The sequence below is a fragment of the Lactuca sativa genome, chromosome 3 (genome assembly GCF_002870075.4).
Source record: "Lactuca sativa cultivar Salinas chromosome 3, Lsat_Salinas_v11, whole genome shotgun sequence".
NCBI classification, from domain to species: domain Eukaryota; kingdom Viridiplantae; phylum Streptophyta; class Magnoliopsida; order Asterales; family Asteraceae; genus Lactuca; species Lactuca sativa.
In genome coordinates this window covers 250344088-250368076 of record NC_056625.2, presented here as the reverse complement: position 1 = coordinate 250368076, position 23989 = coordinate 250344088, and the positions used below count along the sequence as shown (strand labels likewise).

The 23989-nt window shown below is 40.3% G+C and overlaps 1 protein-coding gene across 1 annotated transcript; it reads right to left on the bottom strand.

Annotated features, from left to right (window-relative positions):
- Window positions 1–313: 313 nt before the first annotated feature.
- Window positions 314–9229, bottom strand: LOC111907800 (serine/threonine-protein phosphatase BSL3). The gene is made up of 21 exons (XM_023903605.2): window positions 8274–9229; window positions 7705–7765; window positions 7493–7571; window positions 7313–7392; window positions 7114–7208; window positions 6922–7021; window positions 6758–6827; window positions 5687–5788; window positions 5494–5575; window positions 5165–5344; window positions 4004–4277; window positions 3651–3879; window positions 3397–3567; window positions 3011–3249; window positions 2463–2547; window positions 2287–2385; window positions 1990–2189; window positions 1795–1870; window positions 1162–1297; window positions 938–1077; window positions 314–838 (listed from the first exon to the last, which is right to left on the bottom strand). Exons 1-21 carry the CDS (start codon window positions 8692–8694, stop codon window positions 755–757), a joined length of 3003 nt encoding a protein of 1000 aa, XP_023759373.1. The 5' UTR covers window positions 8695–9229; the 3' UTR covers window positions 314–754.
- Window positions 9230–23989: the final 14760 nt, after the last annotated feature.

Here is a 23989-nt window from a genome sequence, read left to right as displayed (position 1 = left end):
CTCGTTAAATATTTTCAAGATATTCTTAATAATTCAGCTTTGATTTCATTTCGTTTTACAACTATGTTATGCAATATCATCTCAAGATATGTTTGTAGCAACCATTTACATTTTGATGCATTTTTATTCAATTACGGACACCTAAAAGAATTTAATAGTACATGGAAGAATAGAATAAAAAGCCATAAAAACACTACAATGTACAAGATTAAGTAGCAAGCATTTGACAATCACCAAGTTCAAAGAAAACAAGCCACATAAACAAGGGCAGTATCGTAATTTGCACATTGATCACCACATACTACAATGGGAGTTTAGAAACGAAAAGTCTCATAAATGTAAGTTTTTTAAGGGAAGAAAAAGGGTTGTTTGTTATCTTCACACCAGATGTTACATTGTACATAAAAAAAAACATAACACAACACCACCACCTCCTCCTCTATATATTACACAAACATATATAACCAACCAACAACCTCCTCATCTTTAATAAAGAAAAACCCAAAACAAAGCCAATCATACACCTAAACCAACCACAACAAAAATCATATAAAAAAAACTATCACCAACCAAATACCCGTTTGTCAATGTACAAAGGGCCTTCGCTCTCTTTCTCCAACACAAATCTTGATTATTTTTCCAGAATGTTTCCACTAACTATGTGGTGTGGGACCCTTGAAAATCTCTTGAGTGGTAAAGCATGAGAGCCCATAATAAGTTTTTCCCATGATATGATATTTGATGTGAAAGCCAGCTAAATCCATGCAAGAGAGCCACGATCATTTGCAACTTGGGGGCGCCCCCTGGTTGGTGTTGGTGGTCTGTTTGCATTTAGCTCCTAACAAATATATAAATCAAAGTTGGTGCTTAGCTGGTATGAAAATGGTTTTTGGAATGTTAGGGGTAAAATGGTCATTTAGTTGAATAATAACGGTACCTGCATCCATGTGTCTTCTATGTGGCGTTCTGGTGAAGTTTCGGGTGATGAGATGGCAGGTGGAAGTGGATGAATGAGTTTTGGGACCACCACAAGATCTCTACCCAACACTAATATCGCACCTGCATTATTTGCGGTCCCTACACGGAAATTAAAAAAAAATCAAAATATTAATAATTTAATCGTGCTTTTAAGTTCGTTATACAGACAGAAGAGTTAGTTACCACAATAATTAGTGGCTGAGAAAAGGGTAATCAGGTGTCCTTGTGCAAAACGCTCAAAACCATCCATTACACATTCATGTGCACGTACAATTAATTGGAGATCATTATTGTTGCAGAACTCCATCACACGATCAGGCTGGGATAATAAATATGCAAGTGGTTCATGGAGATTCAAGAATAAAAAAAGAGTAAATTCTGAAAATAACCTACTTTACGATTTTTTACCAATGTTTTATATTTTACATTGCATTTCTTTACCCATGGTAACAAACGTATTTACAATTTTTCACCAAGACTAGAATTATGTAATCTGAAAGAAGTTAACTTTTGTCTAGAACAGCAACGTCCTAACAACTCCCTACCTATAATAGCAATTTTTTATTACTAATAACACCAAATAAGCAACATTAAACTTGTAAGCATTTTACAAGTTTTACATATATTGGTATTATTAGTAACAAAAAAAAATATACAAGTAAATTGCTACTAAAGGCTTCAGCTTAGATAATTCTAGTTGTAAAAAAAACGTAAATACATTGCTAATATGGGTAAAAGAAGTGTATAAAATTGAAGTACATCGGTTATATTAGTAAAATTTGTAAAGTATGTTGCTATTCTAAAACCAAGACTTACCCCAAAAGTAACTAATCCAGGACCTCTGGCATTTGGTCGGAGTCCTTCCACACTGTCATTTTCTGTTGGGTCAGACCTATTGAGAAAGATGGGGTTGGGGTCAGAACTCAGAATGAGAACTAATACCAATAAATCAAATTAAGATATATATATAAGTTGAAATGTTGAATGATTGATGAAAACTAGAAAACCAACCATAACAAGTCCATGAGTACAATTGAGCCAGCCTCCATGGTAATGGGTCGTTGAAGGTTTTCGATTTGTTCAATATGGTTAATTGACCTCCCAATACCACCATGCATACAAATGATCTTTTTCTCAATTAAAGCTGCTAGTGGCAACCAGTTGAATAATCTGTTTATACGGTGCCATACCCATATTCCATCTCTCTCACCCTGTTCAGGATAAATAGTTGCCATCACCATCAGTTTGGTTGGATGGAATGGAATGACAAAGTACCAAGTAATTGCATCCAAAAACAAATAATGTTACCATGCGCTCAATGCACTCGATTCGAAAGCCGAAAAGTGCATTAATATCAGCAGCTTCATGATTCCCACGAATTAAATGAACGTTTTGCGGATACTCAACCTACAGAATTCAACCAGTTACAATAGTAGAATCAAGTTTCCTTGATTCGTTATAAATGAGAAACACACGAAAAGTACCTTTAGAGCTAACAGAAGACTGATGGTTTCCAAGCTGTGTTGACCTCGATCAACATAATCTCCTAAGAAGAGATAATCGATATATCTGATGGTTTGACCATAAAAATAGTGTTAGCCAAACAAATAATATTAATGTCACACAAATTAGTGGGCGTTTTGGCTCGTAGGTTGTTTCTGGAAATAATGGAATCCATCAAAAGAATTAGAATCTAAAAGGGGATCATAATCTGTCACGCATTTGATTGGCAGGAAATGGAATGAAATTCAATGATAATAATCAAATTCATTTTTTAACTTTTAATTGCATTATATTTTTTTTATCTATTTCAATATACAATGAGGGTATTTTGGTCTTTTAATAAAAAAGAATGGAGTTCAATTCCATCCATTCATTCCACCCTCCCCTAGGAATGGTGAAATCCATCAAACATGGAATTTGAAGGATTCTGAACCGAGTTCAACCAAACACGTGACAGAATGGAATCTCCAATTCCAATTAGAGAGGCCTTTGTGAAATTATGATTTTCAGAGCAATAAGGATGTCTTACGCAATGTCTCCAGCAGTGGATGGAGATCCATATTCATCAAAAAGTCGCATGAGGTCACCAAACTGGCCATGTAAATCACCAAAAATCTTGATAGGAGCCCTTAGTTGAAGAACACTGGGTTCACTTGAAAATATTCTCTCAGAACTATCACAAAGATCAGCTATCTCATTGCAATCCAGAAAAAATTGTCTGCGAACAGGAGGCTTCCACCCACGAGGCTTCAACAGGTGAGCTATCACCTATATAAGATCCAAACAGAATCAGTTTTTATAAAACATTGAAGCAGTAAAAACTAAAGTAAATGAAAGCACGTTGTTATTTCTTGCATTTAGCCGAAACACAAAATAGAAAGAATTAGAAGTAAGAAGTAATCATATTATCTGTACCTTTTTGGGGACACTGTTAATCGACATCTGGCGATCTAAAAGCTTCCTAGCTGCGGTTGCATTTTCAGGGGTCCCATAGCTAACCCTCCTCCCTTCATTTTCAAACTGATCAATCGACAGTTGCCTCACCATTCCACCTAATGCTCCGCCAGTCTCTGCTGCCACCACCACCTGCAAAATTACCCACTCAATCGTCAACATACAATTAAACAAACAGATAAAAGACATTAAGCCACCGATAATTTTATACTGACAGCTCGGTGATGCAATCGAATTCCAGTTGGGGGAGGAGTGATTCCAACATCAGATTCTGGTTTTATCATTTGTTTCCCACTTGGAGTAGCCTCGGATCCACAATCCCTATCTGGAAGTTCAACTTCTCCATTAGACTGACGAGCTTTCGCAGCAGCAAGGGTTTTAGCAATGGCTTCTGCTTCTGCTGCTGATGCCTCGACCAAGTATTCCACTCCTTTGCTTAGTCTCCTGCAAAATTACCACCATGATATGGTTAAATGCATAGCACTTTCATTTACTTTTTTCTAATTCTTGAATTTAAGATAAACTTATTTACCCTCATTCATATTGTTAGTTTAATTGGTAAAAATACCTTGATCCGGGGAGCATAGCATTCTCGGTGCTGATATCTGTATACATGTCACCATTGACAGGTGGAGCAACGGGGCTCCCCAAAACGACTGAACCATCAGAATCGGTTTCAGAAACGGGCTGCCTGGATCTGTCATCAACAAATCCATATCTTCCAGGTAACCTTCCTGACTGTGCATTGGATGATGCAGCTGCAGCAGCTGCATGTGATGCTGCAGATGTCATTTCAGCAGCAGCCAGATCTTCAGCAACTAACAGATCATCTAACAATACCCCTGCAATGAAACAAGTATTATGACTCACCTTATTACTAAGGGATAAAAATAAACATAACAAATAGCTATGTACTTTCATTTGTTTATGCATTATATCATCTTATTACTTTTACTTCTTTCTACTACTGTATTACAGCATCCTACTTTTGAATATATTTTTCTTATCAAGATACTCTAATACTTATCTGCAAGTTAGAGTATAAAACAAGCTCTGTAACAAGTAACAATCCTTACATAATAAGTTAAACAAAGAAATAAATAAGTGCCTGTTTTCATATACAAAATTAGAAAGTTGAAATAAAAAAATGTGTTTGGAAAATGGAAAGAATCGAATGATCCGATTCTTTCAGAAACAGTGAGATTGATTGAGCAATAAAAAGGGATATTTAAATAGTGATCAGAAACCCTAAAGAATTTATGAGAGAGAGGAAGCAACAGCATGTGTTGAGGTCAGATTTGCTAAAGAGAGACAAGAAGGTTTCTATGGATACAATCACCAGGTGTATTTTAATTTTTAGAATAAATATTTCTACAAATTATCTGCGGAATCCTTGAGTTATAGAAATTATACGAAGCATGTTTTATAGCAAAATGAAGTTTCATTTACTATTGAAGCATGAACACAAAATTTTATGTGTAGATTATATTTTGGTTAAGCTGTGTTCAGTAATCAAGTTAAATGTGCCACTACACGCGAAGTAGAAGTAACAAACTCGAGAGAAAATAAAGAGAAGTTAATATAATTCTTTGTGAACATACTTTTAGAAGCTCATACGGTTCTTCATGAATGTTATGTAGTTGTATAATATTATAATATTCAAATATAAGTATTTACTGAATTACTGATATTAGAATTTATGCATAAAAACACTCTTCTTAGTTCTTACCTCCACGTAGACCACCATAGATGAATATTAAATCACCTACAGCAGCAGCTGCATGCCTACAACGCCTTGTCAATTCAACAGCAGCATCTCCACCAGCTGCATCAGCACTGTATCTGCCTGTTCGTGGAGAAGTCACCACAGATTTTGTATCACACCACACTCCTGCTGCAGTATCAAGAACTACACCAAGGAAAAAAAAAAGTAGTGAGAAACATTTGAAAAGATCATAGAAGCATATATAGAAATAGGTTAATGTCATGCCATAATCCATATAATAAACTGTTAATTCCAATTTGCTTTTGGACAAGAATGCAGGGTCAAAATCATACCTGCCACACTTGATGAGTCCTCCACCATGCGTCCACCTCCAAGTGCCCCTCCAGATACATGGAGCCTAGCATTAACAAAGACCTAGAAAAACATATGTACACTTTTAAGCACTCCATATGTTTGTCTGTGTGCATATGTGCACTTAATACATGGAAAGTTATAACTTAAAACTAGTATTTGATAGGAACACACCGCTGCATGTTGATATCTAGGAGATGGTGAAACCCCAGGAGCAATTGCCCATTCCCATCGACCATCTCTGTGTTTTGCAAGTCCATAAGCACTAGCCAGAGGCTGCAAATATCATGATATAAAGCAAATCAGATATTTATATTAAAGACTTTATAGTGAAAGATAGCATTCCTATGACCCTGAATGATATCAAGAGAAAATTGCAGGAAATAGCTACATACTATGCCTTTTTACCAATATGCTTTCATTTTTACCCACAAGAGCAACGTTCTTCTGATTTTCTACTGATTATAGCAACTTTTAACATGATGAATTGGTAACAGGTTGCCTTTTGATTTGTTTTTCTATTTTTTTGTTCATGTGACAACGATATGGCAAAATGTTTTAATGATGATTTGGCAATTATATTGCCACTTCATCACTGGTTCACTGCACATAAGCAAAAAACTGAAAAATATTCTAAAGTAACCAGTTACTGGTTCTCCAGGTTAAAACTTGTTGTACTAGGTTATAGGTTACCTATTAGAAGTAATAATTATAAAAGATATATAGCCTATATCGATACAAAAGAGAAAGTATGTTGCTATTCCCGTAATGCACTAATATTAATCATTTTGAGAGGGGGGGGGGGGGGGGGGGGGGGGGGGGTTCATTACAAGACACCAAGCTCAACAGATGTCCATTTGTGCTTTTTTTTTTTTGCTTTTTCAAATAATCAAACTGGGAACTTCCTTTACTACCCTTGGTATAGCACAATGAAACTATGAACTGATTGTGCATCTTTTCTTTGGTATTGATGTGTTTTCTGTGAGTATTCAAACATTTAAGTGTTCCTTTACCCCAATAATAAAAAAACTATGTTATAAATTGTTTATGTTAAACACATTGAGGTTCTGCAATTTTTAAAAGATAATGAAGATAGTTGCAGGCTTGCAGCTAAAATATTTAATAGCTATATAATTAAGAATCATAGACTTCCATGGAACAATTAAAGCATTAACAATAATCAGATATTTTGAACAAAAAGTAAACATTTTCATGAAATAGTTAAAGCAATAACATGTTGCTCACCACACTATTTGCATCCCGGCCTCCACAAAGCAAAAGAAGACCATCAGAACGTGCACTTGCAGTAGCATACCTACATCAAAGTGGGAGGAAAATTAGTAGGCATACATGAAGAAGAATAATCGAAAGTTTCACAATGTGTGTGAAAAGATAACTAGTGGGCATACATGCATGGTGGTGGACCCTCTCCCTCTGGTTCTAATTTCCGCCATTCATATGGTTTTGCAGCTGTGTCTAAAGCCCATACATCAGCAAGAGGCCGCTTTCCTGTTTATAACAACAGGGTATGCATTTAGTATATGAAAAAAGAACCCAAAAATATTCGCTATAAATGAAGCAATACACTGAAAAAGACTCACCATCATTTCCACCAATTGCCATAAGATATCTTTGCCCCACCAAAGCCATGACATGCCCATATCGTGGGCCAGGGCCAGGGCCTTGAACCACCACTCTACAAGAAAAAGAAACACATTTTTTTACCAAATTTGCAAAATTGTAAACTTCCAACATATGCAGATATGTACAAGTAAAGAATTAAAGATTTCAAATTTATACCTATGCCACCTAGGCCGTTGTTGAGTTAGGTCAAGAACATGGAGATCCTCAGCAGACAGACCAGCTGGACCAATTCCACCCTGTGTTGGATTAAACAAAAACATTTAGTTGAAATGGTGATATACTAACAGAAAATACACAAACTGTAAAGATGAGCTATTGAAATGTGAATTATCACACCTGAATAACCACCATTGTACCCACAGCAGTTGCCACATGAGCTGCCCTTGGTGTAGGTGGTTCTCCAAAGGGAGTTATTCTGCAAAAAAAAAAAAAAAAAAAAAAAAAAAATCGGTATCTCATTGAATTGTAAAAGTAATTGAGATCCACTTGGGTGCAATCATTAAATGGAAAATGAAGAGGAATTAAAATTGGAGTGAAAAGACACAAACCTAGACCATTTATTTGTCAATACATCATAACAGTGCACATCAGCAGTTGCGCCTGATAGACCTGTGGTTTGAGACATATGGAAACAAGCTTTGAGGAGTGTAATCAAATGTCAGAATGAATGTTTTATAATGAATTAAAAATGGAATCTTATCCTACAGAGTGAATGTAGTTACAATATTTACGTTTTTAACACTAGAAACTAGATACTATATATAATTTGCAATTTGGTAGTTGGCACTTCATTGCTATACATTGATAGTAGCAGGAAGTGCAATTTGAAGGTCTCATAAAGAAAAAGCTTCAGATTCACTTCAATCAATTAACCTTGATTTAATCAATGGCCTGAGTTAATTAATTCAATCTCTATCCAGAAAAAGAAAAATTGAATTCTGGGTCCTAGTGTGACTGAATATACAAACTTCTACAATCTAGTGTGTCAACAGAATCAAAAGAAGACTGAAATCAACATACAATAAAAACTTTTCGTTATTGTGTATTTTTACTTTTTCAGGAAAAAGTACTCAATAACGAAGAGTTCTGGTTGGAGAAAACGGAGGCAGAAACATACGGATTCCGGCACCTCCTGCAGAGGTTGGAGTCCCAGCGTTGGCAGAGTTGCCTTCGAGAGCTGTTGCACCACCAAAGAGTATAAGCCTCGGTCCCATATAGTTAGGTGTTCCTTCTTCCCCAACTGCAGCGACAGCAGTCAAGGTATGTCCACATCTCGGACCTGGACCATCTTCCTTCTTCTCTAAAATAGCATTCACAACAGAATAATTAGGCGCATGTCTAGGCCCACCCACCGGACTACCACTTGTCGGCTGAACTTGAGACTGCAGCGGCTGAGCTGAGGAAGCCGGAGACTCCTCCCCGGCCGCAGCCGGAGACTCATCTAGCTGCTCCTCCGATGCAGGTCCATTAGTATCAAGGTTATCGCTGCTATTATGATCAACCTCCAACGACGACGCCATTGACGAATCCACATCCATCACTCAACAACTCGAAACCTTTATTCCCTAGATCGGAGCTTGAATTCTCACTGATTTGCATTCCTGATCAACACCATAACTTCAATTCCCACAACACCTCCTCCAATTAACTTGAATTATGAAACCCCTAACTTAGATCCTCACAGATTCAATCCGATTATCCCGACAAAAATCCGAGAAAGAGAAGGAAACCGCTCTTTATTTCTCCCTCTCTTTCTCAACCTTTCGGAAAAAGGAGAATAGCTTCTACTCTTTCTCTCTCTACGCAAATCTCTCAAAGATTCTTCCTCAGTCTAGAACCCTAAAACTCCTCACCTTTATTTCCCTTTAAGAAATTTCGATTTAGGTTTTCTTACTCTCTAGAAACTTAAATAAGTAAAACCAACTCTAATTTGACCTCTTCTTCTTGTCGCTTGACCTACACGTACGGAGCGTGAGACGGCGGGTGACGGTGGTGAGCGCCGGAACGAGGGTTGAATGATCGCCGGCTTAGGATTCTTTGGGTTCGGCTGATTGGATGACGAGGAAGAGAGGATTTTTTTTAAAATCAAAAGGTTAAAAGAGTAGGGAGAGTTAAATAAACGCGCTTAAAATGCGCGTATCATAAGATAATAAAATATACTGCATCCATAAAGGAAATATTGATTATTTTGAATTGTCCAAAAAAAACCGTATATTTTATTAACACTGTAATGTAACTCGTAAATGGAATCTATATTGTAAACTATATCACATAACTTCAACAAATTTTATACAAAGTTTTACAGTAGGCATGATATTTGACATTGATAATAAGATTAAAAGGAGAAAATGAATTCAAGTTGTTGTATGTTTAGGTTAATATATGATTACGAACGTCTAGGGTCTTATATATAAATAGGTAAAAGTTTAGTCAACTTGTATTGTGACTTTTGCATACTATTAAAGAGAGGGACGTAAGGGAGTTAGTTTTTAGTTCCATGTTTCTTGTTTTATTTCTCTTTGTACGGATACACAACATAAATAAGTTCTAAGAATTCTTTTTTAATCCTTCTCGACAATTCTTTGCTAATTATTGGTTTAACTTCTCATATTTGTAGGTAGGCTTAGTTCTATTTGAATTCGTTAAATTATCTTCCTTTTGAGTTTGTGATTCGTTTTTTCAGGTCCATCTACAAATATTTTGTGTTAGAGCCTTTGGAGGTAGAGCTTCCATGTACACACGTCAAGTGTTCAATAATAGTTTTAAAAAAAGGTACGGTTGGTGTTCTTGAGATTCGACAACCGTAGTTGGTTGCCATTTTAAAGGCAATTATTAAACAGCGAAAGGGTTTCATGTTGGCTGTAACGACCCAATTTTAACACCCAAAAATTTCGTTTTTAAAACATTTCTTTAGTAAACATAAATAATTAAAAACGTTGTTTGATCAAACCACATCACATCGTAATCATGTCTAAAAGCCAAATCATACAACCAATCGAAATATCAGAGTACAATCCCAGAAAATCTAGTAAATGCGGAAACCAGAGTGTGTGCATAATGTGCCGCTACCGCGCCAGCTCCTTCCCCTTCGATGAAGAGGTACCTGAAACCAAAACTGTAAAACGTAAGCACAAAGCTTAGTGAGTTCCCCCACTGTACCACATACCATACAACACATAACATACATACTGCCAGGCTATTCTAGGGTGCCTGACTACCCGGTACGGCCATTCTAGGGTGTCGACCTACCCATGCGGCCATTCTGGGGTGGCGTCCTACTCGTGTCAAGCCATTCTGGGGTGTTGACTACCCGTGTCAAGCCATTCTGGGGTGCTGACTACCCGTCGGTCCTAACAACCGATCTTCGGGGACTGGTCCCCTCCTACTACCTCTATCGCATAACATAACAGGCCAGCATACAAACATATCATCACGTACTGTCAGACATTTCTGGGGTGTCTGACTACCCTTCGGTCCTAACAACCGAACTCTACTACTATCACATATAACATATCATGCTAGCATATAACATATCAGGTAGTAGCAACCTAGATGATATCACAAAGACAATCATCTATCATACGACTCCTACTGGTGGGCCGGCATTGTGGCCGTAGACCCACCGCTACTGGAAGGTAACTCACCTCAAAGTAGCTGCTGATCTGAACGGGAACTGATTATCTGTTGCTGCTCCAGAAATCACAACATACTCAATCAAACACTGCTAACTGTCACACCCCCGAACCAGACGGCGGAAACGTCCGGGGGCTGTCGTGACTCAATTGAATACCATAACATTGAATATATATGAAACATAACAACATTCGTCACCATTCATCAACATAGTACAACCAGTAGTGTTTACATATCTTACATTGTTTAAACATTACATTCCCCAAAAATTAATTTGTTCAATTCATACAAAAATAAACTGCAACCGTCACTGAATATGATTTCCCTTGATTCACTGGTTCCCTGAGAATACAAGTATTTTGAAAAACGTCAACATATGAAATGTTGGTGAGTTCATAAGTAGTGTTTGAAATCGAATGTTTATATTGCTTGAAAAACCACCAGAAAATCCGATATTTTCTGAAAAGAAAAGCTTTCGAAAACGTTTGTGAAGATCCATAGGTATGCTTGTTTGTTTCTATACTTGTAAAAAAAAATGTTCATTTAAGATGTATGCGTTTCAAATCTGTATGCAATAAAAACCCTAGGGAAACCCGATGTTCCCCTAGTTCTTTTGGAATCCATTAAGTTGCGTTGAAACCATTACGAAAATAGCAGTGTCAGTCCCAGGCGACGTTGGAAGGTTCTCGAGCAATGATTATTTACTACAAACCCGCATTACACAAACGCCCAGTTTATAGTTATACTAACGAACCCGAAGGCGTCGTCCGTACTAATCACGTTATCCAATCGCCCGGACTAAGTGTAGTCCCGCATCCGAAGAGAAAGAGGTCACGAAGACCCCGGTAACTCCATTAGCCGGTTGGGGGTAAAATGTACGAGGGGTCCCCGACCCGCCTCGCATGAAATGTAGACTTTACTAGCAATACCAAAGGACCCTTGGGGACCAGTAGTATACAAGCCATTGAAAGTCCATTTACGTTGTGTCAGATCGGTAAAACCCAACACTCCGTAAAAAAAAATGTCTTCGGGCCTTAAGATCAGGTCATTGGGCTAGCTAGGCTCAACGAACAAGATTTTACACTTGTGGGGCCCAAAGATGGTGCGTAGACGTCTGTGCACACTCGCGTTTATGTATTACCAAACGTTACTTGTATGATTCGTAGTGTCGAAGAGTTAGTAGTTGTAGATTTCCATTGGCTCGAGACCGAGCCAATTCGTTTAACAACGACTTTTGGTATTGTAATGAGTTGTACTTCGTTGATATTCGAGGTGTCATTATTTGATCAAATTGTACGTATTGAATTAGCCTTGAAATATTTCTGTTTTCAGCCCCTCATTATTTGTAAAATTTACATTTTTAACCCTTTTATTTGCAATATTTACCGGTTTGGTCCTTAAACTATTTTTCTTGACATTTTAACACCAAAAATTATTGAAATTAATATTTTTCAGCATATTTTTCATAGAAAACAGTTTAAGTCCCTGAAAATGCAGTTTTTCTCGGTTTTAGCCCATCTTTTCGCAATTTTGACAATTTTGGCCCAAATTGTAAAATTTTTGCAACTTTGGTCCTTTTTAAATTTGGAAAGCATTTTAAACCTTTGAAAAGGATTTGGAACACTTGTAGTCCACTGTTTTACAGAAAGTTACAGTTTTGGCCCTCCATAACAGAAAAATTAGCATAATGGGCCTCCTTGGGCCGAAATTTTCATTTTTAGCCCAATAAGCTTGAAATTTATGTTTTTAATCCTCTAATTGAATATAATTCCAGAAATAGTTTTATGGAAACTGTTTTGGCACATTCCAACCATCAGAATCTGTGAAATGTCAATTTGGGCCCTTATTTTTGCATTTTTTACATTTTAGGCCCAAAATTTGTGTTTTTAACCCAAAGAAAATTATTACTAAACCACTTAGCCACTTTTCTTGAAGCACTTGGTGTTTAGAAATATATTTGAAGCTAAAACCATTTAACACAAGATATATCTCGGTTTTGATGAGTTTTAAGGCTAGATCCAACATAAAAACACATAAAAGCATACATATAAGCATGGAAATCATACAAGGCATACAAAACACATATAGATCTACACTTTCACTTGTATTCCCCCCCCCCCCAAAAAAAACTCATAAAAACCGAAAATAGGGGGTATGAAGCTCACCTTGGGTGTGGTTTCGGTTTTGGAGAGAAGGTGGGAGAAAAATGAAGTGATTTTTGGTCTTAGCACCCTTTGATGAAGATTTCGACCTCTAGGATGCAAGATCACAAGAGTGAATGAATTTAGAAGAGATTTTAACAAAATGAAGTAGCTAGATCATGGATTAGTCATCAACTTACCTTAGATGATGATTTTTGGTGATGGATCTTTCTTGTGAGCCCTTGATTCACGAAATTTTTGAAGAAGGGGGAAGGAGATGTTCTTCAAGATTTAGAGAGTGTAGGATAGATTTTTGTGAGTGTGTGTGTGTTGTGTTTGGCCGAGAGTGAGAGAGGAGAGAAGAAAGAAGTGATCTTGATATGATGCTTGCTTGGAAACATGAGTTATGTGCATGGAAGTCCAACATGTAAAAGTGAGGTGGCAACCCAAGGTCAACTCTCCCTTTTTCCTTGGGCTTGGGCCGAGAATGGGGGGAGAAGAAAGGATTTTTGGGCTTTTTGCCCCTAAGCCCAACATTAGAGGTAGTTTGGGTGCTTATTAGCCTTATAAAATAAAATTGTGATTTTTATGCTTTAATGAGCTAGGTTAGATTAAATTATGGACCAAAGTTTGTGATTTATTTCATTCTAGGCCCAATATGACCCAAGATGTTGAAATAATTTAGTGTGGGTCCAATTAGAGCCCATTTAGGGTTCTAAGCCCATGATAGTCCAATTGGAAGCTTATTGGTCCATTTGGATCCAATAGGGGAGTCCTAATTCAAAATGGACTCAGCAAGGACTTTTAGGGTTTCCAATTGTTTGATGACTATTTGTAGTTCTAGCATGTTGTATTTACTTGAAGTTTTTGATTCATATTAACTTGGATATATAGATTACATGGCTCAAAATTTACAGTTGTGACATCATCCCCCCGTTAGAGGGAATTTCGTCCCGAAATTCTGTTTGAAAGCTAGATTTAAGAATGCTAGAATAGGTGAGGGTACTTCTGCTTCATTTGATCTTCGCGTTCCCACGTGAATTCTGGCCCACGCTTTGCGTTCCACCGTACCTTCACGATCGGGATGCGACTCTGCTTAGTACGCTTCACCTCCCTGTCCATGATTTCGATTGGCTCTTCGACGAACAGGAGATTCTCATTGATTTCGATTTCGTCAAGAGGAATGACAAGGGTTTCATCTGATAGGCACTTTTTCAGATTAGAAACATGAAACACGGGGTGCACACCGTTTAGCTCCGGGGGTAGTTGTAGTCTGTAGGCTACCGGACCTATTCGGGCGACGATTTCGAAAGGTCCAATGTACCGTGGGTTTAGCTTTCCTCGTTTTCCGAAACGTATAACCCCTTTCCAGGGTGAGACCTTCAACAATACTCGATCACCGACCTGGAACTCTAAGGGCTTTCGCCGTTTATCAGCGTAGCTCTTTTGCCGGTCACGCGATGCCTGTAATCGAGCTTTGATCTGGACAATCTTTTCTGTGGTCTCGCGAATGATTTCCGGTCCTGTCATTGCCCTATCCGACGTATGTGTTCTTGCTAGCTGGGTGTCACCTACTTCAGCCCAACATAACGGTGATCTACATTTACGCCCGTACAGTGCTTCGAAAGGGGCCACCTTAATGCTCGAATGATAACTATTGTTATATGAAAACTCGATCAACGGTAGGTGGGTATCCCAAGACTTTCCGAAGTCTATCACACATGCACGAAGCATGTCTTCAAGCGTCTGAATGGTTCGTTCGCTTTGACCGTCCGTTTGTGGGTGATACGCGGTGCTCATATCAAGATGAGTTCCCATGGCCTTGTGGAGCGACTGCCAAAAGCGTGACGTGAACCTACTGTCCCTATCCGAGATGATAGATTTTGGCACTCCATGAAGTCTTACAATCTCTCGTAGGTACAAACGCGTCAGTCTCTCCATCTTGTAGGACTCTTTGATTGGCAGGAAATGGGCAGATTTCGTCAGTCGGTCGATTATTACCCATATGGTGTCCAATCCTTCCGACATCTTGGGCAGCTTGGTCACGAAGTCCATAGAAATCCCCTCCCATTTCCACTCAGGGATTGCCGGTTGTTGTAACAATCCGGAAGGTTTCTGGTACTCCACTTTCACTTTGGCACACGTAAGGCACTTACTAACATAAGTTGCGATTTCCGCCTTCATGTTAGGCCACCAATAGTGCTGCTTAATGTCCAAATACATCTTGTCCGAACCAGGATGAATGGAGTATCGTGTCTTGTGGGCTTCCTTCATAACGGTCTCCCTGAATCCTCCGATTTTTGGAACCCAAATACGGTTCATGAAGTAGTATACCCCATTCTCTTTGACTTCCAGGTTCTTCTCCATTCCTCGTAGTGCCTCGCTAGTTCTATTTTCCGCTTTCATAGCCTCTGCCTGGACTGATGCAATTTGAGTGGTCAGATGAGACTGAATGGTTATCGAGTGCGTTTTCGTACGGCGATTTGTGTATTCCTTTCGACTTAATGCGTCAGCTACCACGTTGGCCTTGCCCGGATGGTACTTGATCTCGCATTCGTAGTCGTTTAACAATTCCACCCATCTTCGTTGTCTCATGTTCAGCTCCTTCTGATTCAAGATGTGCTGGAGGCTCTTGTGGTCTGTGAAGATGGTGCACTTAGTACCGTACAGGTAGTGCCTCCAAATTTTTAGGGCGAAGACCACGGCTCCCAGTTCTAGGTCATGGGTCGTGTAATTTACTTCGTGCGTCTTTAGTTGGCGGGACGCATATGCTATTACTCTTCCACGTTGCATGAGAACGCAACCTAAGCCCTGATTTGACGCGTCACAGTAAACTACAAAATCTTCCGTTCCTTCAGGTAGAGATAGTACAGGAGCGCTGCAAAGAGCTTGCTTCAAGGTTCGAAACGCAATCTCTTGTCGGTCTGTCCACTTGAATGGCACACTCTTTTGCGTAAGTAAGGTAAGTGGCTTGGCGATTTTAGAGAAGTTTTGGATGAATCTCCTTTAGTAGCCTGCTAGGCCTAAGAACTGACGAATTTCTGTGGGCGTAGTCGGAGTTGCCCATCCTTCCACAGCTTTGACCTTAGAGGGATCCACATGAATTCCATCTTGGCTAACTACGTGACTGAGAAAATTCACGCTCCGTAGCCAAAACTCACACTTAGAGAGTTTGGCGTAAAGCCTTTCCGATCGCAGCGTCTCTAGGACTTGTCGGAGATGTTGGCCATGCTCCTCTTTGCTTCGAGAATAGACGAGGATGTCATCGATAAACACAATGACGAAGTTGTCCAAGAACGGTCGACAGATTCGGTTCATTAGGTCCATAAATGCGACAGGTGCATTTGTTAGACCGAAGGGCATTACAACGAATTCATAATGTCCATAGCGGGTTCGAAAAGCGGTTTTAGGAATATCTTCTTCTCGGACCTTGAGTTGATGGTATCCGGACCGTAGATCTATTTTAGAAAAATAGCTAGCTCCTTGGAGCTGGTCGAATAGATCATCGATTCGCGGGAGTGGGTAGCGGTTTTTAACAGTGAGTTTATTCAACTCTCTGTAATCGATGCACATTCTGAAAGATCCGTCCTTCTTTTTGACAAAGAGCACCGGAGCTCCCCATGGCGAGTAGCTAGGTCGGATAAATCCCTTGTCCAGAAGCTCACTGAGTTGGCTGGATAATTCCTGCATTTCAGCAGGTGCCAACCGATATGGTGATTTAGCGAGAGGGGTTGCTCCTGGAACGAGGTCGATTCGGAATTCAACCTGTCTCTCTGGGGGTACTCCTGTAAGATCTTCGGGAAACACGTCCGGAAATTCACACGCTACCGGAATGTCTTGAATGTTGGTTTCTTCTTTAGTCTTGTCCACTATGTGAGCCAAGAACGCTAAGTTGTTCTTTCGCAGGTGTTTTTGTGCCTTGATGCACGAGATGAGGCGAAGATTCGTGCTAGGTTTGTCTCCGTAAATTACTAGGGTTTCGTGATTCGGGAGACGAAGGCGAACGACCTTCTCGTGGCACAAAATCTCAGCATGGTGGGGGCTTAACCAATCCATGCCGATAATCATATCAAAACTCCTAATTGATACTGGCATTAGGTCTATTCGAAAGACGTGCTGGTTAAGGGTTAGGGTACATCCAGTGTAGATTTCCCTAGTGGATTCGGTCTTCCCATTGGCCATTTCCACCGTATAGGTTTCATTTAGCTTTTGGGGTTGTTGTTTTAATAAATGTTTAAACTTCTCGCTTACGAAACTTCGCTCCGCTCCGGTATCAAATAAGATGCATGCATAAGTGTGGTTTAGGAGAAACGTACCGGTCACAACTGCGGGGTCCTGAACTGCATCACTCTGACCCATAGTCAGCATTCTTCCTGCTCCTCTGTTTCCTGAGTTGTTGTTGTTGTTAGGGCAGTCTCGACGGAAATGTCCCGTCCTTCCACACCCGAAACAGGTGTGGCTAGGCCCTGCGTTGTTGCCGCCGGCATTGGTGTTGTTGGTATTGCGGTGGTTGTTGTTGTTGTTCTGGTTGTTTCCCTGACTCTGGTTCTGAGAAGGATAAGTCCTGCAGAACTTTGCAGTGTGTCCCCTTCGGTTGCAACTGGTGCAATGGAACTCCCTACATTCTCCTTGGTGATGGAAACCGCACTTGTTGCATTTGGGATGATTGCCGGAATAGGGTCTTGAAGTATTTGAAGCAGCTGAGGCTGGAGCATGTGATGTGACTGGTACCGGCGCAGTGACAGCGTGAACTGCCACCGTTTGCTGCTTTTTAGAGGTCTCGGGACCTTGACGCCCCTTCCTCTTGTTGTTCCATCCTTTCTTACCATCGCTCTCCTTCTTCTTCTCAGTCTCTACCGGTTTCTCGCCCTTTTTGTGGTTATGATCATACAGCCTCTTTGCCAATCTCTTCGCACTGTCAAAAGTTTCAGGGTTCGCAGCTATCACATTCCCTTGAATGGGGGATGTCAGTCCCCAAATGAATCGTTCAATCTTCTTTCCCTCTGATGTGATCATACCCGGGCACAACAGAGATAGTTCGCTGAATCTCGATATGTAAGCATCGATGTTCCCATTCTGCACCGTGAAATTCCATAGTTCCTGCTCCATCTTCTGTATTTCGCCTCGGGGGCAGTACTCAGCCGTCAACATCTCTTTCATCTCTGCCCAGGGAATAGAGTTGGCGACAGGGAGTGTCATAGCTTCCACATGTCCATTCCACCAAGTGAGTGCTTGGTCCACAAAAGTGCAGGCCGCGAACTTCACTTTCATCTGCTCGGGGCACTCGCATATCTCGAATACCGACTCTACCTTCTCGATCCATCGCTTTAGGGCGATCACTCCTCCGGTACCGTTGAAAGTTCGGGGTTTAGCGTTCGCAAAATCCTTGTAGGTGCACGTTTTAGTGGGTCCTTGGTTCGTCCCGTTGTTCGAACTTCCGGATCCTTGCCCGTTACCTCCTCCGTTGTTCCCTCGGTGAAGTTGTGCCATAGCCGCTGTGACTGCAGCAGACACGGCTGCCTGGAAAGCAGTGGAGTCAACTTCCGGCGGAGTTGGTTCGGGATTTCCGCGAGTAGCTGGGCGAGGCATCTTTCTGTCATGAAACGGAAAGATGTTGAGTGTACGTGGTTTCCGTGAGGTGGCGACTCTACTAACTAGGTGTATGGTGCGAACCTAAACATTACTATCATCAAGCATGCAATCATAATGTCTCAACACATAGCAACTGAGAATAATTTAGCAAAACACACAAAAGTTTATTAATATTATCCGCATTTCGTACAAGAAAATTTTGCTCGTAGGAGCATACATAAGTAACGCTAATCCGACAGCATAACGGCTCCATGAGTAGTGTAGTCACTTAAACATAGAGCCGGAGTACATAACATAGTTCCTAATAACCTACTATGATAAGTCTATTCCTAACCGCGATGAGCTGCGTCAGGAGGTGGTGCCGAAGTCATATGCCGAAATGTTGCGCCAGCAGCTGCGCCATCTCTGCCATGTCTCCTATAACCTCATCCCTCTCATGCTCTGCTTGCACTGCCCGAGCCTCCATAGCATACAGCTGTTGTCGCAGTGCAGCGATCTCAGCTTCGAGGGAGCGGTTCTCTCTTGGGGGGTTCACTGGTGGGGCAGGGTGATCTGGTTGTGCCTCGTCCTCGCATGGCGGGATGGGGTCCTGGTCCCCGACCCGGCCGTCTTCGTCGTCATCGTCGAGCTCTCCAAATTCGTAGTCCGTGTTTACGTATTCGTCGGGTCCGACATCGTGTGCTTCGCCTGGATTCCCTTCTGGCTCATCCACAAGCATCCCGTGAGCTACTAAGGCCTGATGAAACTGGATACCCTGCTGCTCCTCCTCGGGCTCCTCCTCCTCCTCCAGCCACCCGTTGTTTCCCTGATTAGGGAAGTAGGGGTCTCCAGGGTGATGAAAACCAGCCATGCTGTCTGCGCGAGTACGTAATTATGCTACATTATTCCTAGGGTACTATGACTATTACACAGACTAAGCAAATATTCTCTTTTTGGGTGATAGAGGGTATAATTTTTAGGTTCCCTGGCTATTCCGATCTCGTCAAGACATGTGTTAGTTTTACCTTGGAGAGAATGTAGTTGATCAGGCTACATTCACTCCTTGGTATCACTAAGAACAGTCCCGAGTTAACCGAGATACCAGTGTTATTGTGTTTGATTCAACGTTGGATCCTTATTCCTAATGCAAGCAAGTGTGTTTTATTTACTTGTTCTGTTCAGAGTTATGTTAGTCCCTCTTTTTGGTTTATAGTTGCACATCAATGTATGGCTCGACATGCTAGTTCACTATAAACAAAGCTCTGATACCAACCTGTCACACCCCCGAACCAGATGGCGGAAACGTCCGGGGGCTGTCGTGACTCAATTGAATACCATAACATTGAATATATATGAAACATAACAACATTCGTCACCATTCATCAACATAGTACAACCAGTAGTGTTTACATATCTTACATTGTTTAAACATTACATTCCCCAAAAATTAATTTGTTCAATTCATACAAAAATAAACTGCAACCGTCACTGAATATGATTTCCCTTGATTCACTGGTTCCCTGAGAATACAAGTATTTTGAAAAACGTCAACATATGAAATGTTGGTGAGTTCATAAGTAGTGTTTGAAATCGAATGTTTATATTGCTTGAAAAACCACCAGAAAATCCGATATTTTCTGAAAAGAAAAGCTTTCGAAAACGTTTGTGAAGATCCATAGGTATGCTTGTTTGTTTCTATACTTGTAAAAAAAAATGTTCATTTAAGATGTATGCGTTTCAAATCTGTATGCAATAAAAACCCTAGGGAAACCCGATGTTCCCCTAGTTCTTTTGGAATCCATTAAGTTGCGTTGAAACCATTACGAAAATAGCAGTGTCAGTCCCAGGCGACGTTGGAAGGTTCTCGAGCAATGATTATTTACTACAAACCCGCATTACACAAACGCCCAGTTTATAGTTATACTAACGAACCCGAAGGCGTCGTCCGTACTAATCACGTTATCCAATCGCCCGGACTAAGTGTAGTCCCGCATCCGAAGAGAAAGAGGTCACGAAGACCCCGGTAACTCCATTAGCCGGTTGGGGGTAAAATGTACGAGGGGTCCCCGACCCGCCTCGCATGAAATGTAGACTTTACTAGCAATACCAAAGGACCCTTGGGGACCAGTAGTATACAAGCCATTGAAAGTCCATTTACGTTGTGTCAGATCGGTAAAACCCAACACTCCGTAAAAAAAAATGTCTTCGGGCCTTAAGATCAGGTCATTGGGCTAGCTAGGCTCAACGAACAAGATTTTACACTTGTGGGGCCCAAAGATGGTGCGTAGACGTCTGTGCACACTCGCGTTTATGTATTACCAAACGTTACTTGTATGATTCGTAGTGTCGAAGAGTTAGTAGTTGTAGATTTCCATTGGCTCGAGACCGAGCCAATTCGTTTAACAACGACTTTTGGTATTGTAATGAGTTGTACTTCGTTGATATTCGAGGTGTCATTATTTGATCAAATTGTACGTATTGAATTAGCCTTGAAATATTTCTGTTTTCAGCCCCTCATTATTTGTAAAATTTACATTTTTAACCCTTTTATTTGCAATATTTACCGGTTTGGTCCTTAAACTATTTTTCTTGACATTTTAACACCAAAAATTATTGAAATTAATATTTTTCAGCATATTTTTCATAGAAAACAGTTTAAGTCCCTGAAAATGCAGTTTTTCTCGGTTTTAGCCCATCTTTTCGCAATTTTGACAATTTTGGCCCAAATTGTAAAATTTTTGCAACTTTGGTCCTTTTTAAATTTGGAAAGCATTTTAAACCTTTGAAAAGGATTTGGAACACTTGTAGTCCACTGTTTTACAGAAAGTTACAGTTTTGGCCCTCCATAACAGAAAAATTAGCATAATGGGCCTCCTTGGGCCGAAATTTTCATTTTTAGCCCAATAAGCTTGAAATTTATGTTTTTAATCCTCTAATTGAATATAATTCCAGAAATAGTTTTATGGAAACTGTTTTGGCACATTCCAACCATCAGAATCTGTGAAATGTCAATTTGGGCCCTTATTTTTGCATTTTTTACATTTTAGGCCCAAAATTTGTGTTTTTAACCCAAAGAAAATTATTACTAAACCACTTAGCCACTTTTCTTGAAGCACTTGGTGTTTAGAAATATATTTGAAGCTAAAACCATTTAACACAAGATATATCTCGGTTTTGATGAGTTTTAAGGCTAGATCCAACATAAAAACACATAAAAGCATACATATAAGCATGGAAATCATACAAGGCATACAAAACACATATAGATCTACACTTTCACTTGTATTCCCCCCCCCCCCCAAAAACTCATAAAAACCGAAAATAGGGGGTATGAAGCTCACCTTGGGTGTGGTTTCGGTTTTGGAGAGAAGGTGGGAGAAAAATGAAGTGATTTTTGGTCTTAGCACCCTTTGATGAAGATTTCGACCTCTAGGATGCAAGATCACAAGAGTGAATGAATTTAGAAGAGATTTTAACAAAATGAAGTAGCTAGATCATGGATTAGTCATCAACTTACCTTAGATGATGATTTTTGGTGATGGATCTTTCTTGTGAGCCCTTGATTCACGAAATTTTTGAAGAAGGGGGAAGGAGATGTTCTTCAAGATTTAGAGAGTGTAGGATAGATTTTTGTGAGTGTGTGTGTGTTGTGTTTGGCCGAGAGTGAGAGAGGAGAGAAGAAAGAAGTGATCTTGATATGATGCTTGCTTGGAAACATGAGTTATGTGCATGGAAGTCCAACATGTAAAAGTGAGGTGGCAACCCAAGGTCAACTCTCCCTTTTTCCTTGGGCTTGGGCCGAGAATGGGGGGAGAAGAAAGGATTTTTGGGCTTTTTGCCCCTAAGCCCAACATTAGAGGTAGTTTGGGTGCTTATTAGCCTTATAAAATAAAATTGTGATTTTTATGCTTTAATGAGCTAGGTTAGATTAAATTATGGACCAAAGTTTGTGATTTATTTCATTCTAGGCCCAATATGACCCAAGATGTTGAAATAATTTAGTGTGGGTCCAATTAGAGCCCATTTAGGGTTCTAAGCCCATGATAGTCCAATTGGAAGCTTATTGGTCCATTTGGATCCAATAGGGGAGTCCTAATTCAAAATGGACTCAGCAAGGACTTTTAGGGTTTCCAATTGTTTGATGACTATTTGTAGTTCTAGCATGTTGTATTTACTTGAAGTTTTTGATTCATATTAACTTGGATATATAGATTACATGGCTCAAAATTTACAGTTGTGACATCATCCCCCCGTTAGAGGGAATTTCGTCCCGAAATTCTGTTTGAAAGCTAGATTTAAGAATGCTAGAATAGGTGAGGGTACTTCTGCTTCATTTGATCTTCGCGTTCCCACGTGAATTCTGGCCCACGCTTTGCGTTCCACCGTACCTTCACGATCGGGATGCGACTCTGCTTAGTACGCTTCACCTCCCTGTCCATGATTTCGATTGGCTCTTCGACGAACAGGAGATTCTCATTGATTTCGATTTCGTCAAGAGGAATGACAAGGGTTTCATCTGATAGGCACTTTTTCAGATTAGAAACATGAAACACGGGGTGCACACCGTTTAGCTCCGGGGGTAGTTGTAGTCTGTAGGCTACCGGACCTATTCGGGCGACGATTTCGAAAGGTCCAATGTACCGTGGGTTTAGCTTTCCTCGTTTTCCGAAACGTATAACCCCTTTCCAGGGTGAGACCTTCAACAATACTCGATCACCGACCTGGAACTCTAAGGGCTTTCGCCGTTTATCAGCGTAGCTCTTTTGCCGGTCACGCGATGCCTGTAATCGAGCTTTGATCTGGACAATCTTTTCTGTGGTCTCGCGAATGATTTCCGGTCCTGTCATTGCCCTATCCGACGTATGTGTTCTTGCTAGCTGGGTGTCACCTACTTCAGCCCAACATAACGGTGATCTACATTTACGCCCGTACAGTGCTTCGAAAGGGGCCACCTTAATGCTCGAATGATAACTATTGTTATATGAAAACTCGATCAACGGTAGGTGGGTATCCCAAGACTTTCCGAAGTCTATCACACATGCACGAAGCATGTCTTCAAGCGTCTGAATGGTTCGTTCGCTTTGACCGTCCGTTTGTGGGTGATACGCGGTGCTCATATCAAGATGAGTTCCCATGGCCTTGTGGAGCGACTGCCAAAAGCGTGACGTGAACCTACTGTCCCTATCCGAGATGATAGATTTTGGCACTCCATGAAGTCTTACAATCTCTCGTAGGTACAAACGCGTCAGTCTCTCCATCTTGTAGGACTCTTTGATTGGCAGGAAATGGGCAGATTTCGTCAGTCGGTCGATTATTACCCATATGGTGTCCAATCCTTCCGACATCTTGGGCAGCTTGGTCACGAAGTCCATAGAAATCCCCTCCCATTTCCACTCAGGGATTGCCGGTTGTTGTAACAATCCGGAAGGTTTCTGGTACTCCACTTTCACTTTGGCACACGTAAGGCACTTACTAACATAAGTTGCGA

Excerpts from the sequence above, each read along its gene's own strand:
- LOC111907800 (XM_023903605.2), bottom strand. The coding sequence starts at position 8,694 with ATGGATGTGGATTCGTCAATGGCGTCGTCGTTGGAGGTTGATCATAAT. Across the intron at positions 7,572-7,704 it reads TTGACAAATAAATGGTCTAG|AATAACTCCCTTTGGAGAAC; the intron begins GTTTGTGTCTTT and ends TTTTTTTTGCAG. Across the intron at positions 2,190-2,286 it reads TCGAGTGCATTGAGCGCATG|GGTGAGAGAGATGGAATATG; the intron begins GTAACATTATTT and ends TATCCTGAACAG.